This window comes from Stenella coeruleoalba (assembly GCF_951394435.1).
Source record: "Stenella coeruleoalba genome assembly, chromosome: 19".
Classification (NCBI taxonomy): Eukaryota; Metazoa; Chordata; class Mammalia; order Artiodactyla; family Delphinidae; genus Stenella; species Stenella coeruleoalba.
Genome location: NC_137165.1, coordinates 54,935,762 through 54,952,121, shown reverse-complemented (window position 1 = coordinate 54,952,121; position 16,360 = coordinate 54,935,762). Strand labels below are relative to the sequence as shown.

The 16,360-nt window shown below is 53.0% G+C and overlaps 1 protein-coding gene across 2 annotated transcripts; it reads left to right on the top strand.

Annotated features, from left to right (window-relative positions):
- The first annotated feature begins 12,017 nt into the window (after positions 1-12,017).
- On the top strand, positions 12,018-16,360 carry RPL38 (ribosomal protein L38). Of its 2 annotated transcripts, none has more exons than XM_079904366.1 (5): positions 12,018-12,074; positions 12,286-12,319; positions 12,482-12,542; positions 15,420-15,542; positions 16,286-16,360. In XM_079904366.1, the coding sequence occupies exons 2-5, from the start codon at positions 12,317-12,319 to the stop codon at positions 16,309-16,311; spliced, it is 213 nt and encodes a 70-aa protein (XP_079760492.1). In that variant the 5' UTR covers positions 12,018-12,074; positions 12,286-12,316; the 3' UTR covers positions 16,312-16,360. The 2 variants fall into 2 exon arrangements, with proteins under 2 accessions (XP_079760492.1, XP_079760493.1); XM_079904367.1 differs by lacking the exon at positions 12,018-12,074 and adding an exon at positions 12,149-12,168.

Sequence of the window (16,360 nt, the reverse complement as noted above, 5' to 3'; positions counted from 1 at the left end):
CCACACATCCCAGCTTGAGAGAGGCGGGCGGTGAGGCTGGACCGAAGCAGGGTCAATCCAGACACGCTGGACCCTCTGTATGAAATTTTTATTGCCACATAACAAATTACCCCAAATGTCGTGGCTCAGAGCAAGACACGTTTATGATAGTAAAGCTTCCGTGGGTCCAGTGTCTGATCACGGTCTAGCTGGGGCCTCTGCTGGGGTCTCACCAGGCTGCACTCAAGGTGTGGCTGGGATTGGGGTCTCCTCGGAGGCTCAGGGTCCCCTTGCAAGCACATGTGGTTCATGGCAGAATTCATTCTTCCTGACAGCAGTAGCACTCCTGGCAGCTTGCTTGTTCAAGGTCAGCAGGAAAGGGAGTCTCTGATTTCCAGTCCCCCACTTAAAGGGCTCACCTGATTAGGTCAGGCCCACCAGGATAATCTCAGTTTTGATGAACTTAAGGTTAACTGTTTTGGGGGGTTTTTTAAGGTTTTTTTTTAATTCTTTTTTAAGGTTTTTTTTAAGGTTTTTTTAAAATTTTTTTTAAGGTTTTTTAAAAATTTTTTTAAATTTTTTTTTAAATTTTTTTAAAATTTTTTTTTAAATTTTTTTTTAAATTAAGGACCTTAATTACATCTGCAAAATCCCCTCACCTTTGCCATATTCTTTGGGCGAGAAGCAAGATACAGGTCCTACCCACACACAAGGGGAGGGAATTTTGAAGGGTGTGGGTCATTGGAGGTCATTTGAGAATCCTGCCCACCACACCCTCCATCGGAGCTCCTCCCCAAATGCACAGAACCAGGCCGTGGGACGGTGTCACAGCCACAGGCCTCCCCTGCCCCAGCCTGATGGACTGTCCCAAAAAACAACCCGGCGGCCAGCCATGAACGAGAGCCTTCCCATTTGGGAGAGGAAATAGCGAAAACAGAGATCTGACACAATCTGGTTCCCTGTCCAGTGGTCTTCCTCTGATCTCTGGTCTTCTCTGTGTCCTGAGCCCCAGCCAGGATTCCTGGCTGCCCTGACCTGGGAGCCTTGACCTTCCTTCTTCCCAGGATGCTGAGCACAGGGACAAATGCAAGCAGCCGCTCCAGGCTGGATGAGGACAGGGGCCCGGGATCTGGGAGCCCAGTCGTCATTCTAACAATCCCCCACCCTACTCCTCCTCATGTGCCTCCTCTCTCCTTCCACACCCCGCCCAGATGTCACCCTGGGGGAACCTTGGGCAACCCTGCTCAGTGCCAGCGTCCATGATTTACATACATTGCACTGATTTGCACCTTTATTCTTATGTTTGAGTCTCTCTTTCATGATAGCGCATATATTACTTAGGATTAGTTTCAGTGAGCATTGAAACCTAAAATAGCAGAAGAAAAGGTTAGAGATTCATTTCTCCCTCCAACGGTAATCTAGATGTTAGCAGCCCAGGGCTAGTCTAGAAGCTCTGTTCTGCAGAGTCCTCAAAAGACTCACTCTTCTTCCATCATGTTGCCTCAAACTGGCTGGATTCTGAGTCTAAAATGGCTGCCCCTGCTCCAGCCATCACCCCCGCATTTCAGCCAATAGGAAGGAGGAAGGGAAGGAGAAGGCGCTGCCCCCTCCCTTTACACCATTTCTCCTTACACCCCATTGGCTATAAATTAGTCACATGGCCACAGATATCTGCATGGAATGCTGAAATGTGTAGTTTTTATTCTAAATAGCCCTATATTATGGAAGAATGGGAGGTGGGGGATAAGGGAATTTCTGGAAGTCTCTGTTCTAACTTCCCCATCCACCTTGTGCAGTCTAAAGGATGGGATATTTCTTTTATATCCAAATCTTTACCCACTCCTTCAATAGCCTGGCTGTGATTCCATATCCATTGACTGTTTCATTGAACACATTGTTCATGCATTCTTTCCCTCACTCCCCTATCTACTCATTTATTCACTGGTTCATTCATTCGCTCATTCATTTCTCAACAAATTCTCTCACTATGCCTTGCACAGTGCTGGGCATGTGGTCAGGATTCAGGATATGGAGAGGATAATACAGACACTGCATTCAAGCTGCTTACAAATTAGTAGGGAGCACAGCCAAGGAAATGAAGCATTTCAGCACCCTGACGTAGGTGCTAAGAGACTGGGCAAAGGTTGCCATGCTGACACCATCTGGGGCTGCACTCAAGATTTCCAAAGGGAGGTGACGTCCCGTCTGAGGTTTGGAAAAGCAAACGTTATTAGGGAGCAGACGGGGCCTGCATTCCTGACTACTGGGAACACAGAGCAAAACCATCCCCTGTCCGTGGTGCTGACCCCCAGGCCCAGCCAGGGGCGCACGAGGTGTGGGCAAGCCAGTCCCTGCTCCCCACGTCTCACACATTCTGGGTGGGCAGGTGGGGCAGCAGTGGCGTGCCACATAGCTACATACTTCATTTTCGTAACGACCTTCCCGTCTCCCCTCTCAGTCTCGCTTGTCAGCCTGTGACCATTAAAATCCTCATTAGCAAATGAGATTTGGATGGACTTATTAGGATGAGGGATGGCCCCGCGGCACAGCTGGCTGCGGGTCAGTCCTCTTCTCCCTCTCTCTTTGGAAACAGTGCACCTCGCATTCTGGGCACCCCTCTCCAGGTCCAATACCAGGCTCCAACAGACTCCCTGGGGATGTTCAGGGGACCAGCTGAAGGGGAGGCCAGGCCACAGCAGACCACAAAGAGCCTAGAGCTGCTGATTCACACGCCCACCCAAAGCACCCAATCAAGGCCAGTTCAGACTGAAGCTCAAACTCCCAAACGTGACATTCGAAACCCCTCCCAATCCCATCTCCACCCTCCTCTCCCGCCTCCTGTCCTCCCCACGTGGCCCCTGCATCTAGGCGCTGACCTGCTGACCTGATGGGTGGTCTCCTGGAATCGGCTCTACCAGCTCATGGGAGCCACTTGTTCCGCATTCAAAAGCTGACATCACATTGGCAACCTGAAATTGACCGTGGTGGGAGGATTTACACCATGGGAATCAGCACATGCTACAGAGGACCTATTTATTTATTTATTTAGGTCAGAAAGCCAGATTTTACGCATTTGCCAGCATACCCCCGTTGAAAGGTCCCCGAGCATGTCACCCACTTGCGTATCTGCCCATCTTTGTGTGGGCGGTTCCCTCTGCCAGGCTCTCCCCCCACTCCCTGGGATGCCCCTTCTGTCTCCCTTCTCTGCCCCGGTCATTTGCTGAGGCCCCGGAAGGAGCCCAGCCCCCTCCTCTGTGCACCCAACCTGGACTTTCACCTTGTCTTCTACGCCAGGGATCATTTGTTTCCCAAATGAAAATCAATTCAAAGCAGCTTCAGGAAAAGGTAGAAATATGCAGGAAGGGAAGGGGGAGGTGAGCTTCACAGGACCGGGGGCAGAAAGCTTAGCTGCTGTCACAGCCACTAGGAAGATGTCCAACAGCTGCTCTTTCTCTGAAGCCCTAGTCCCTGAATCCTGCTTACATGTACCCATCGTGGCTTCCCCCAAAGAGGTGCCCCTGGGCCCCTGGTTTGCATGAAACCCCAGACCGATCAGCCACATAACAAGCCAGAGTCTCTAAGCTCTGGTCCCGGGCCAGTCCAATCATCTGAGGTCATGGGGCAGGGTCACATCATCACGGCACATGGGGGTCACATGGTCATGGGGCAGGGGGTCACACGGCTGCTGTGTCTTCAGCGGGAGCTGTGAGAGGGGTGGACAGAGCTGAGAAACTGGCCCACCTCACAGCTGGAGGACAAGCTCCATGAGGACAGAAAATGTGTTTATTCATGTCGAGACGCCCAGTCCCAGCATAGAGCAGGGGCTCAATACGTATTTGTAAATTCAAGGAATCACCTCAGCTTGGGTCTTCTCTCAGCAACCTGTGACCCAGTTGGTCACTGGAGAGGGAGGCAAAAGGCTTTGAGTATTCCACCAGGGAAACACTCCATGCCCAAGTCACAAGGCATCCTTGGACTTCCCTGGTGGCACAGTGGTTAACAATCCGCCTGCCAAGGCAGGGGACACAGGTTCGAGCCCTGGTCCGGGAAGATCCCACGTGCCAGGGAGCAGCTAAGCCCGTGCACCACAACTACTGAGCCTGCGCTCTAGAGCCCACGAGCCACAACTACTGAGCCCGCGTGCCACAACTACTGAAGCCCACGCGCCTAGAGCCCGTGCTCCGCAACAAGAGAAGCCACCTCAATGAGAAGCCTGCGCACCGCAACGAAGAGTAGCCCCTGCTCACCGCAGCTAGAGAGAGCCCGCGGGCAGCAATGAAAACCCAACGCAGCCAAAAATAAATTAATTATTAAAAAAAAAAAAGCCAACTACATCTGTCTTGCTCATTAATAGGAGATCAGCCTGCCCCACAAGGGCTGAGGGGGAAATTCTGAACAGGTAAGAAGGAAGCAGAGTAGGGGAGGGGGGACGTTGACCCAACTGCCCCCTCCCTCCCTGCCACTTTCTATCACTCCCCGACCTGCAGCCCCGGAAGCTAACTCTTTCCAGACGCCACAGGCGAACTCTAGGGGAGGGACGACGGCAGAGCACAGGTAAGAGCCCTTGTCACCTCACCAGGTGATCCAGAGAGCAAGTGGAGGGGAGGGTGTGAGGCGGGGAGCAGAGCCAGGCGTTGGAGCTGCAGGCTGTGGGAAGCAGCCCCCCCCACCCCCGTGCACACCCGCCTTTCCCGAGACTCAGCCAAGCAGGAGGCTGCTCGGGGCCACTTCTGTCTCCATCCTTCCGTCTCCAAAGATGCTGCGATTTCCGCCACGTGGGAGGGATCCGACTGCTCGCGAGCCTTTGGGAGGAGGCGGTGGCAAAGGTTTCTCACCACGGAGACCCCGGCCAGTTCGCGCCTCCCCCTTCACAAGCAGGAAACGCGTCTCCCTGTCCCCCTGGGATGGAGTCTAGATTCGCACAAATTGTTTTTCCCTGCTCGTACACACCAGAGAAGGAAACAGGAAGGACAGGGGAACAGAGTCCCAGTTCCCACCCTGAACCCGTGGGGCCGCCGGCCTCCTTCCCCCGAGCTCCGGCTTCCTCCGCGGGACTCTCTCCCTCTCCAAGGGCGCACGTGCTCAGAGGCAGGTAGACGCGCTTCCAGCCGCCGCAGCCTTGAGCGCTCTCCTTAATCTCCTCACCTTGCGAGGCAGTGCAGCACTCCATAATTGCTTCTGGAAATGCGGTCACCAGTTTAATCGGTAGAACTTGTCCTGGTTGACATAACCTAGTGAAGCAATCCCGGGCCTCCCTGTTTCTCGGGAAGCGCGACCAGTGTGTCGCTGTGCGGGGCGCGCGGCTCCCCTGCGCGTAGGATGTGGGCCGGCCGGAGCGCAGAGCTCGTCTGTGCCTGTTGCCAGCACGTGAGCCTGTAGACGTGGCCGGGGTTCCGGGGATCAGGGAGTGTGGGGTACGCTTGGATGATGGACAGGACGGAAGGGAGCCCTCTGAGCCCTGGGGACTCCTCTGCCTCGGGACCGCGAAGGAGCCAGGCGGTGACACGGCCACATTAGGTCATGAGGCCACCCCGAGGGCTGTTGTCGATGGGCTCCCTGCTCTGTGAATATACGCTGGCTGGCCCCTCCAGGTCGGAGCCTCCAGCCTGCTCCGCGTCCCGCGAAGAAGGAGAGCTGGAGAGAAGGAGGGATGGAGGGAGGAAAGACAATGAGCTGGGGACACTCATCCCAGGTCTCTCCCTGACAGGCTGCAGGAGGGCTGAGCGTGTTCTTGGGGGGAAGGTCTCAGCCCTGGTCAGTGAGGCGGCCCCTCCCCCCATACAGCTTTGCTGTCCCGGGTCCAGGTGACGCCCCCGGCCACCCGCAGGCCCAAGGGTAGGTCTCCCTCTTGCTTCCGTGTACCTGCTGCTCGCTCCTGCAAGCCCAGTCCCGTGGTTAAAATTATCCTCCAATCAAAGTGGCGGTGATGGGATGAATGGGGAGATTGGGATTGACATGTATACACCAATATGTGTGAATAGATAACTAATAAGAACCTGCTGTATAAAAAATAAATAAAATAAAATTCAAAAAAAAATTATCCTGCAGTCACTCAGTCTTGCTGTGCTGTTTCCGGTCAGGATCTGGGTGGCTTCAGACGGCGGTGGGCGACGGTGTTGGTGGGCAGTGGCTCTCTCCCGGAGCCAGCACCGTCCTGCCCTTGACACCTTGATGGGGGTGGGGGGGACTGGTTTTCTTCTCTGTTGGCCCACCCTGGGCAGGTGGCCCCTTGGGGGAGGGGGAGGGGCACATGGCTTCCTGCGGGGGAGGGGGGGAGGGCGAGTGGCGGGGGGGGGGGGACTGGTGGGGGGCAGGCTCTTCACCCTATGCACGGGTCTTTCCCAGCGTTCCTAGGTCTTAAGCCAGGGCCGGCCAGCTCCGGGAAGGACACGTGGGCCATCCAGGCTCCCCCACTCCCTCCAAGGGAGGGGGGATGCAGCCCTGGGGGCCACCGTGAGGGAAGCAGGAGGGCAAAGGCTCTGAGGCTGAGGGAGATGCTGCACCCACTGGCCTGCGCCCTGACCAAAGGACCCACACGGCCCAGGTTATGAGGTTGTCAATCACGTCATCCTGCTTCCGCACCCCTTCCACCCCTCACACCCCAGTCTAGCCCGACCCCCAAGGCCCCGGCATTAACACCTTTAATAGGGGCTTCCCTGGCGGTCCAGTGGTTAGTACCCTGCACTTCCATTGCCATGGGCCCGGGTTCGCTCCCTGGTCGGGGAAGGAAGCTCCTGCAGACCCCGCAGCGCGGCAAAAATAAATAAATAAATAATTTAAAACACCATTAATACTAGCGGCCTCTCCACGCTCTCCCCTCCCTCCCTGGGACCCCCACCTGGCAGAGGGGGGTCCAAGACCCGGCACCACTGCTGATGAAGGTCTCCTGTCACTCACACCCAGGATGCTCTCCAAGGCTCATGATTTATGGACTTTAATTTTCCCAGATCCTCAGTCGTGTCCCCTCTTTCCCTCTGGTCTGTCAGGGCGTTTATCTGCCACCCTTGCAGCCCTTCTCCCCCTTCCCTGTTTTTTAATTTGAAGCATCTATCTGGAGCATCCTGAGATGGGACCGTCTGCAATACTGAATGCATTACACTGCTGACAGCTCTATTGATTTTCTCTCTCCTGCTGCATAATGCAAGATATATACAAGCCGATAGGTTGACCCCTGTCCCTTGCTTTGAAGGGACCGTGCCCTTTTTCTTTCTCTCTCTCATGTCCCCCTCACCCTGGCATACGTTGATATATAGGAGGGGTGTTTGTCCCTTACGCTCAAGATGGATTCTCCTCTGCCCCGATATTATTTTCCTCTCTGCTGGTGGATGCTGTCTAATTCATCCTTTTTACGGTAGCAGGTTGGACACCGTGGTAGCCGTTCCTGGTGCAAAGGGGTTGGTGGAAGCAGGGGAGTTGAGGAGGTGGCATCTGTCAAAACTGGCTGTGTCCCCTCTGGGCAAGACCAGGCAGACTTTCCCAGGGGTGCCCTCTGCCTGCCTCACCAAGTCTAGGGCCACCCCAGCCCACCTCCTCTTCTCTGGGTTGTAGTTCTCCAAATCCACTGGCAACTCTTGACTTACATTCAGTTCACAGTCCCAGAGCCAGCTGCTGGGCTAAGTGTTTTCTGTTGTGGTTTCTGCTAAGCAAGGCAGGGAAGTGGCAGACAGTCATGTGGGCTACACCCAATTGGCATAGGGGTCTGAAAGGCTTGGAAGGAGGGATTAATATCCCTCCTCAACAGAGACTGAGGCTCAGAGATGCCAGGAGACTGGTTCAAGTTCTCCCAGCCAGACACAGTACTTGAATCCAAGACTATCTGTCTCCAGGGTCAGTTTTCCATAAATCCTATCACAACGCCTCCTCCAGGAAGACCTCCTGGACTGGGGCCACCTAATCCAATTGCTTCTTTATTCTTGTCCCCCTGGAACATATTTGCTTTGAAGGTTTGCTCTTGCCGGCTGGCAGCTGAGTGTGTTGGGTGGGTTCTCTCTGTTGTGAATCAGCATCATTGTTACTTCCTCCTGGCGGGTTTCCCTGGGCCCAGCCTGTCCCCAGCCCGGATCAATCTCCCACGGTCCCCATCTGGTCCCACAGTGAGAAGCACTTACTGCCTTATCAGTGCCGCTCCTGCTAGTCTGTGATTCTCTGGAGATGGGGACAGAGATGCAGACCGTATTTTATTTCTGCATCTTCACCGCCTGGCCGACAGAAGGAACTCTCTAAAAATGGGTTGAATCCGTTTAATCAGTCAATGGGCCGTCTGGGAGGGTGGGTGTTTGCTCTCTTAGAGGTCCCTTAAAGGCAGGCTCTGCAGGAGCTTTTTCTGCCTTCTCCCCTCCACCCCCCGTCACCCAACCCCCAGCCCCACACAAGGCCTCCCACTGGAAACGGTCCTCCAGCTGCCAAGGAGGAGAACACCATTCCTAAGGTTCAGGGCTTCTGGCCGATGGGGCCGCACGTGCTCCTGGTGACTGACTACCTGGCCACATCCATCTTGCCAGCCAGCCAGAGACCCACAGAGAAGCAGCAGAAAAGGATGCTGAACCTTCGAGCATCCCAGAGCAAGGGCTGGGTACCAATATGAGCAATGGCCATGGGGTGCAAAGACAGAGGCCTGGGCTCATGAGTACCTGGCCACAGGTGCAGGACAGACGTCATTATAATAAAGAACATCCTCTTGGTTTTGTCTTTCCGGTCCAGTGGCTCTCAACGTGGAGTGATTTTGCCCCCCAGGGACGCGTGGCAATGTCTGGAGATGCGTTTGTCTGTCACAGTTGTGAGGGTCCAGCATCCGGTGGGTAAAGGCCAGGGAGAGCTGAACATCCTACAAGTTTCAGAACACCCCTCCCCCCCAAAAACAGAACGATCCCAAAAGCCAGCAGTGCCGAGTTTGAGAAACCCTGTTCCAGCCCGACCAGCCATGCCTTGTGGCTTTAAGCACAGCAGCTGGGAGAATATCGAACCTGCATCCCTCAGGAGCACCTGAGATTCTCCTGGACTCCTTGGGGGCTGGAGGAGGGAAGAAACCTGCGTTCCTTTAGTCCTCTTGGGTCCCCCCAAAAAGCACCAGCCTCCGTGCCCGCACCCTGCCTCCTTCCCTCCCTCATCAACCTTTTCCCAAGTCAGCAGATTCAAAATAACCCCCTTCCAAGATGGTTTAAAGGACAGCCCTGCCGCCAGACAAAGGCGTGGGCCTCTTGGGGGCCTCTTGGAAATTTTATAAGGTGGTAGATATGAGAGCACCCCGTCAGGTATGAAATACCATACAAATATTACCTCTAATTATGTAAGTGCTCTCAGCCGGGGGTTTTAGGATGCAAGGCAGAAAGGGGCCAGAATCTTCGCTTTCCATTTCCAGTCACGGCCTCAGCGCCCTCGTGTGGCCACTGATGGAAACTACACCCAGGGCCGGGCGGGGATTTTCAGACCCGGAGCGGGGCAGGCAGGATGGCTCTGACTCTGGCTTTTCTCGTTGTCCCATTTGGGCTTCACAGCAGCACCCGAGGGAGGAGAGAGAGAGGTAGTATGACCTCCCCCGGAAAACCCCTGGAGCCAGCCATGGGTTTTTGCAGGATGACGCCTGCCGTGGACAAGCCCAGCCCTGCAGCGCAGCATAAAGTGGGAAAGGCAATTCGGGGAGCCGCTCCTCTCCCGCTGCCTCCTGGCTCTTATAGAAACCTTGAGCTCCCCCACTGGCACCCCCAGGAGGTTGGTCTCTGTGTTTTGTTACTAGACATCTATGTTCTCTTCTTATGCAGTTCAAGAGGCAAACATCTGTCTCTGGGATCACTGCCAAAAGGAAGGGGCAGCCCCCCTCCCTGTCCCTGTCCTGTAGGTCCCAGTGGGGAGAAGCAGCAGGCATTCACTCAACAAATATTTTTGTGGACCTATTATGTGCCAGGCACTGCTTTGTCCGAATTAATCACTTCCTCCCTCCCTCCCTCCCTCTCTTCATCCCTTCGTTCATTCATCCAACCATCCCTCCATCAATCTATCCACCCTTCATATGGTGAGTGATCTCGGATGCTGCGAACATCTCGAGGATCCTGCATGTCAGCACTGAGCACCTCTGTATATGCATGAGCAGTGCATTTTGGGAGTTATCAACAGAATGCAGAACCTCGACCTCACCTCTATAAAAAAGTCGGTGCAAACATATGGGAAGTTTAACATTGCCGCACAGCCTATGGAAAGGCAGGTGGGAGTAACTGCTGCATGAGTGACGGGTGACAGGAGGCAGAGGTGCAGGGTCCTGCCCAGAGGAGAGGGCGGAGCTGAGCGCTGAGGATAAACAGGACTTAGGGTCAGAGGGGAGGGCACAGGCCGATGCCTGGGGTCAGGAAGTGCCCTTAAGACACCGGTTGGCTGGGCTGAAAAGGTCGTTGCTTTTGGCGGTGCAGTGGGGGAGAAAAGACCAGAAAGGCATCAGCCTGAGATGGAGGGGGGCTGTCAGGTCAGGCTGGGGGATTTGAGAGTGTCTTTCTCAGGTCAGAGCTGAGGCATCCTGACCTTCAGATAATCTCACATTAAGGCCCTACCAATTAACTTTTCTCTTTGTTAACACCCAGAAGCATCTGTAGTCACAGAAACATAGTTTGCCTTCTTTTAAAAGGCTGTCTAGCACCATTAGAGGATTTCGTGATCTCCCAGGGGCAAGGACTGTGGGTTTATCCTTCCCTGTATCTCCAGCATCTCTAGGAAAATGCTCAGCCTGGGCTTGTCTAATGGGAGGGAAGTGGGGAGGGGAGTGGGTTCAAAGCGAAGTTCATGGTAAAGGACTCTTTTCTCTTCAGATGAGCTGCTCTGTAATAATGCGCACAGGGCAATTACATTCTGTTGTGCAGTTATTAAATTGGGGAGGAAACAAATATAATAAAATGTAGACATTTGTAAGGAGGTTAAAAATAAAGTGGAGGATGAAAATTAAATCGATAACCTCAGGTTTCCTGGAGCCTGCCTGAAAAGACGTTCTGGAAGAGCTGAGGGTAAATTTGTGCTGAGAAAATAATACCAGGGATGGGGTGAAGGCTGCGAGGAACCAAAGGGGCAAAGGGAATGCTGCCTTCCCAGAGCTGCCAGCCCGTTTCAGGTGGGCAGCCTAGTGAGGAGGTGGTCAAGAGTCTGGGAGCGTGGTTCCGAGTCCCGACTTCACCTCTCCCAGCAACTGACACGCCTTCATTCTCTGCGGGTAAGACTGGAGTAAACGACCGGAGCCACCCGTCACAAGCACGCCCGAGGATCACAGAGGCCCTATGGGTAAAGTGCTTAGTACAGCAGATGCCCGGTGTGAGTGTTCCATAAAACGTTAGCTATTCCAAGTTTGGTTGTTTGGGGGGGTTTTTTTTGCGGTACGCGGTCCTCACTGTTGCGGCCTCTCCCGTTGCGGAGCACAGGCTCCGGACGTGCAGGCCCAGCGGCCCTGGCTCACGGGCCCAGCCGCTTTGCGGCATGTGGGATCTTCCCGGACCGGGGCACGAACCCGTGTGCCCTGCATCGGCAGGCGGACTCTCAACCACTGCGCCACCAGGGAAGCCCCTATTCCAAGTTTTAACTTGCTTTTATGGTACCAGTTCTTAAAGGAATTGGAAGCAGCCAGTGGAAAAGCTCCGTTCAATAAAAAGAGGCGAGCAAGAGGGCCCTGCCCATGACAGATTAGATGTCCGTGGCAAAGGAGACCAGAAGGAAAAGGGAGGAACCCCTAGAAAGAGGTTATAAAATGTACGTAGGAGGGTCCCTCCATTTAAAAGAAAAAAAATTCTCTGCGTAGATGCCCAATACACAGGTCTAATGAAAGTAGTAGATAGTAAGTCCTAACACAGGTCTTCAAACCGGATCTGAAATAAAACCTAGCAAAGCCAAGGTGGGGTTTGGACCGGAGGATAGAGGAGGTAGGGAGTGGTGGAGGGAAGCGTCCCATTGCTTTCGGGGAGCCGCGCTGTTAATCCAGGAAGAGACGCAGCGATGGGAAAGGCGAACGCCTGTGTTATTCTTGACCCGTTGCGGACACCGTACCCAGCTTCCTCTGGGGGAGGGTTTAACTGCCCGGAAACGGAAGTCTCTTTCTTTTCCGTTCTCCTCGCTTCTGGCTGCTCACGGTGAGTGTTTTTCGGGCCCTACGTTGGGAGTGGGGGTTAATCCGTGGTAATCCATGGCCGGGTGACGTCTGGGGACCCAGGGCCTGGATCAGAGGTGCGGGGGGAGGAGGATAGAGTGCGATGGGGCCGGTATTTCGGGGGTGCGGGGAGGGGAGGCGGGGTAGCCGCTGGTCCCCGCATCCCATGGTCACTGACGCTTGTTTTCCCGCAGGTTCTGCCCGTGCTCTCCGCGCCTCGTCGCCATGGTGAGTACGACCCCTGCCTGGGGCCTTTCCGGGGTTGGGGGGCGAGGGGCGAGGGCAGGGGCGCCTGTGCAAGGGTCTTCCGAGCCCCGAGAGGGGCTGGTGGGCCCGACCATCCTAGAAAAGCGTGTTTCTACAGTTGCTTCTTTTTGCTTTGTGTTGCAGCCTCGCAAAATTGAGGAAATTAAGGACTTTCTGCTCACAGCCAGGCGAAAGGACGCCAAATGTAAGTGAGGGTCTAGACGAGCGAGCGGAAAGGGTCGCGTTGGCGCGGAGCCGCTGCTGCACGGGCGCTGGGCCGGGCGGCTGCTTAAGCCTGTGCGTGCTGTCGGGAAGCAGTGGTTTTAGCAGGTCTCGCGTAAGAAAAGCTGGTTGGCCAGTGTGTTCTCTTCCTTAGCTAACTGAACGTTTAAGAAACGTTCTAAGGTGTTTTGTTCGTGTGTGTCCTCCTGTGTATGGTAGGTGCTCAGAACGGAACCCTAACTGGGTGAAAATCTGGAAACGCGCGTTTCATAAACCCCGACTTAGTGCTGCATGTTAGGCTCTGGGCTGAGCACAGGCCCTGCTCACAAGGAACTAAGTCATTTCCCTTCTACGTGTGTTAGCGTCCTAGCCTGAAAATGAAGGGAAAAGTAATTGATGTATCAGAAACATAAAACAGCGAGTTTTTGGTGGACGTGTGCTAGCCCCAGCTGCCAGTGTGTTCTCTCTACACTGGGAGGGAATTCTGCTGGTGTGCCTGTGTTGTAGTTGAAGGAGGTGTGGGGAGCTTGTGCTCTATACTAGATCTTGAACTGCCTTAACCCGGAGTCATCTTTCTTGTGCTGCTCCTTATAGCTTTCTTTCCCTCCCAGATTTGTGCTAAAGAGAAAATCGGATAACGCGTGAAGGTGGAGTACTCTCGGGCTGACTTACTTTAAGGTGGGCTGAGGTGCCAGCCGTCTCTGATGCCCTGTGTCACTGGTAGGGTGAAGCAGTGGCGTGCAGGAGAGCCTTTGAGGGAGTTCACGGGGCTTCAGGAAGAGTCATGTCTGTGTCCCCTTTACCTGAAACAGGTTGTTGCCTTTGATCCCCTGGTGCTGTGTGAACTGGTGACCACCTGTGAGAACAAGTAGCATCTGGTGGGAATGTCTGTCCTGACGGGTGGTGGGGACCCCGGGTGACAGTGCGCTTGTGTTTTTGTATGTACTGTGGTGCACAAAGGAAATGTATCAGGTCAGCCTTAGTCCGGGCCACGGAATTTGCTGTCACTGCCTGGGCAGATCCCAGCTCTACCAGCAGGTAAGCTGTCCTTAGCGAGGTAAACACAACCCCACTGTTTTCTTTCTGTTGAAGAGGGGTTGATGACATCTGTCTCTTAGGATTGGTGCAAGGATCAGATCAGATGATCTCTTAGAGACTTCAGCACGTTGAGCAAGTGACACCAAATCCATCAGATGGCTTTGCATTTTAATTCTGTTGGGGAGCTTGAGTTTAGATAGTGACCTGTGAGAGTAGGGGTCACGTTCCCCTGGATGTGATAGGGTGCTCAGTGAGTGTTTTGTGAATACACTTTTGAATATTTCTTTATGGTTTTAATTGTAAAATATAAAATTTATTGGTGTGCAGTTTACTGGCTTTGAGTATGTTCACACTGTAGTGCAACCATCCTTTTCCAGAAATTTTCATCTTGCAAAACTGAAACTGTGTAACCCATTAAACAGTAGGTCTCCATTCTCCCTCCAAGCCCTGGCCACCACCATTCTACTTCGTCTCAATCAGTTTGGCTCTTCTCGGTGTATGTCGTGTAAGTGGATCCTCTGGTGTTGGTCCTTTCATGACTGGCTTGCTTCATTTGGCATGAGATCTTCAGAATTCATCCACGTTGGAGAATTTGTCAGGATTTCCTCCTTAAGACTAAATGGTCCATTGTGTGCACACGCCACATTTTGTTTCTCCATATCCGTCCATGGACATTTGGGTGGTTTCTGCCTTAGGCTGTTGTGAATAATGTTGCTGTGAACGTTGTACAAATATCTCTTGTTGCTGCTGTCTGTGCTTTTGAGTATATTCCTGTAAGTAGAATTGCTGCATCACATGACGTTGAATAAACACTTTTAAGAGATGCGTCTGCCTTATCTTGTGAGGGTTCAGTTAGTTTATAGATGTACAGCAGCTACTAGGGACGACGCAGTATGCTTAGCTTTGGGAGGAATGTTAAGATAGCAAAATAGGTCGGTTTGAGGAAATATCCACGTGCCTGATTTATTAAAACATGAGCCAAGGCAGCCCGTGCCTTCGGCAGGGCCACAGAGCTTCTGCTTCCTGTGACACGTCCCACCCCTTTAGCAGTTTATTGGCAGAGATGGAGCTGTGGGTTGTGAGTGCAAGTTAACTGTGCTGTAGAAGTCGGAACGGGGCACTTGACAGGTGCCTGACATGAGTAACCTGGGAAGCGGGTGTCTTCCTGCCGCCAGAATAGGTGGCGGCCTCATGAAGGTGCATCGACGCTTGTACGTAACCACACTGTTTGCTACATTTCAGACCTTGCGCTGTTGAACTTTGAGCACACTTGGGGCTCTTTGTTGTCTGAGCTGCAATAAAGAGCCCAGAACATGTGTTCTGCTCACATTTGAGGAAAAGCTTCAGCACGTGCTCAGTATGTGGGGGGGGGGGGGGCCTGAAGGAAGAGCCTTAGCATCGCCCCCGATGGCATCTCATATGCAGTTATTTCTAGAGGGGGGTGGAAAGTTCTTGATCTCAGCAGATAATCCATCTCCTTACTTTATGAACTACTTTCATCCCTTAAAAAATAATAAGATGGACACAGGATGTTCTAGGATGTGTTCAGTGTACCAGATACTACCTATGTTTTAAATATAAACATTAAGCTCCAGGTTCTTGAGTAGTAACGTAAGGGAAATGAAGATTTCTGACATTATTTTTAAATACTGAGCTCAGAGGAGGGCGGGGGCATCTTGTTTTCTGTTTCAACAGAGGGACAGTGGAGGGAGGCAAGCACAGCTGTCACGCGTGCCACGTCCTGCAGAACTACAAAGCCGGTGGACTGTGCGCCCTCTCTTTTCTGTGATACAGTTTAATTGTTAATTCTGGTCTCTGATAGCGGTCAAGATCAAGAAAAATAAGGATAATGTGAAGTTTAAGGTTCGATGTAGCAGGTACCTTTACACCTTGGTCATCACAGACAAAGAGAAGGCGGAGAAGCTGAAGCAGTCCCTGCCCCCAGGTGAGTGAGGCGGGAACCCCGGGTGTGGGGAGCGGCCCGGAGTGTGGGGGTCCCTGTGTCACCACCTTGTTTCTTCACTTTTCCCCAGAATGAGGGAAGTCCATTCTGTACTTTGTCTAAGTATCTGCTCTTGCTGTGGGTGTAGTGCAGGGAATATGTGTGGTTCTCAGAGGTTAGATCCCATAGCAGAAATCGCTTCCGTGGCCACAGGAAAGTTTGTTTCGGCCCCTTCAGTGCTTTCCTAATGCAGCAGCATAACGGCCCATGCTCATTCTGTCACTCATCTCATCCTCACCGCGGCCCTACAAGGTAGGTAGGTGCTGGTATATTGATGACCCCCATGTTTATAGGTTGAGGGACTTATTAAATACAACAGGCCATGAGCGTAGGTTAGTTAAGCATAGGGGCCTGTCCTGGTGGTGGAAGGCTCAAAAGGGCACCTGGGAGGAAACTGCCCCAGGAGCCCAGAGGGGGTTCCAAAGGCTGCTGCTTCACAGTGAGAAGTCAGCCAGCACCACTTGCCCTCGTAAGACTAACTGGAACGTCTTTAGAAAGGCTGAGAGAGGGAACGTTTTTATCATCAAACGCTAACTGTTATGTTTTAAGCGAAACCGTGCTGGTGGGCTTAATTTCTGAGCTTTGCAAACCCTCTGTAGCTTAAGTGCAAAATCCAGACAAGCAGTAGCTCAGATAAAATGAATAATCTTCTGAGTGGCTTACTTCTGGTGTCTCTTTTCCTCTAGGTTTGGCAGTGAAGGAGCTGAAATGAATCACGCACACTGATTTGAACTGTATTAAAAAATTTGTAATTCTCAAAA

Bases quoted from the DNA above. Each gene is read 5' to 3' on its own strand.
- RPL38 (XM_079904366.1), top strand. The intron at 12,543-15,419 runs GTAAGTGAGGGT...GGTCTCTGATAG, and splicing joins CAGGCGAAAGGACGCCAAAT to CGGTCAAGATCAAGAAAAAT. The intron at 15,543-16,285 runs GTGAGTGAGGCG...CTTTTCCTCTAG, and splicing joins GAAGCAGTCCCTGCCCCCAG to GTTTGGCAGTGAAGGAGCTG.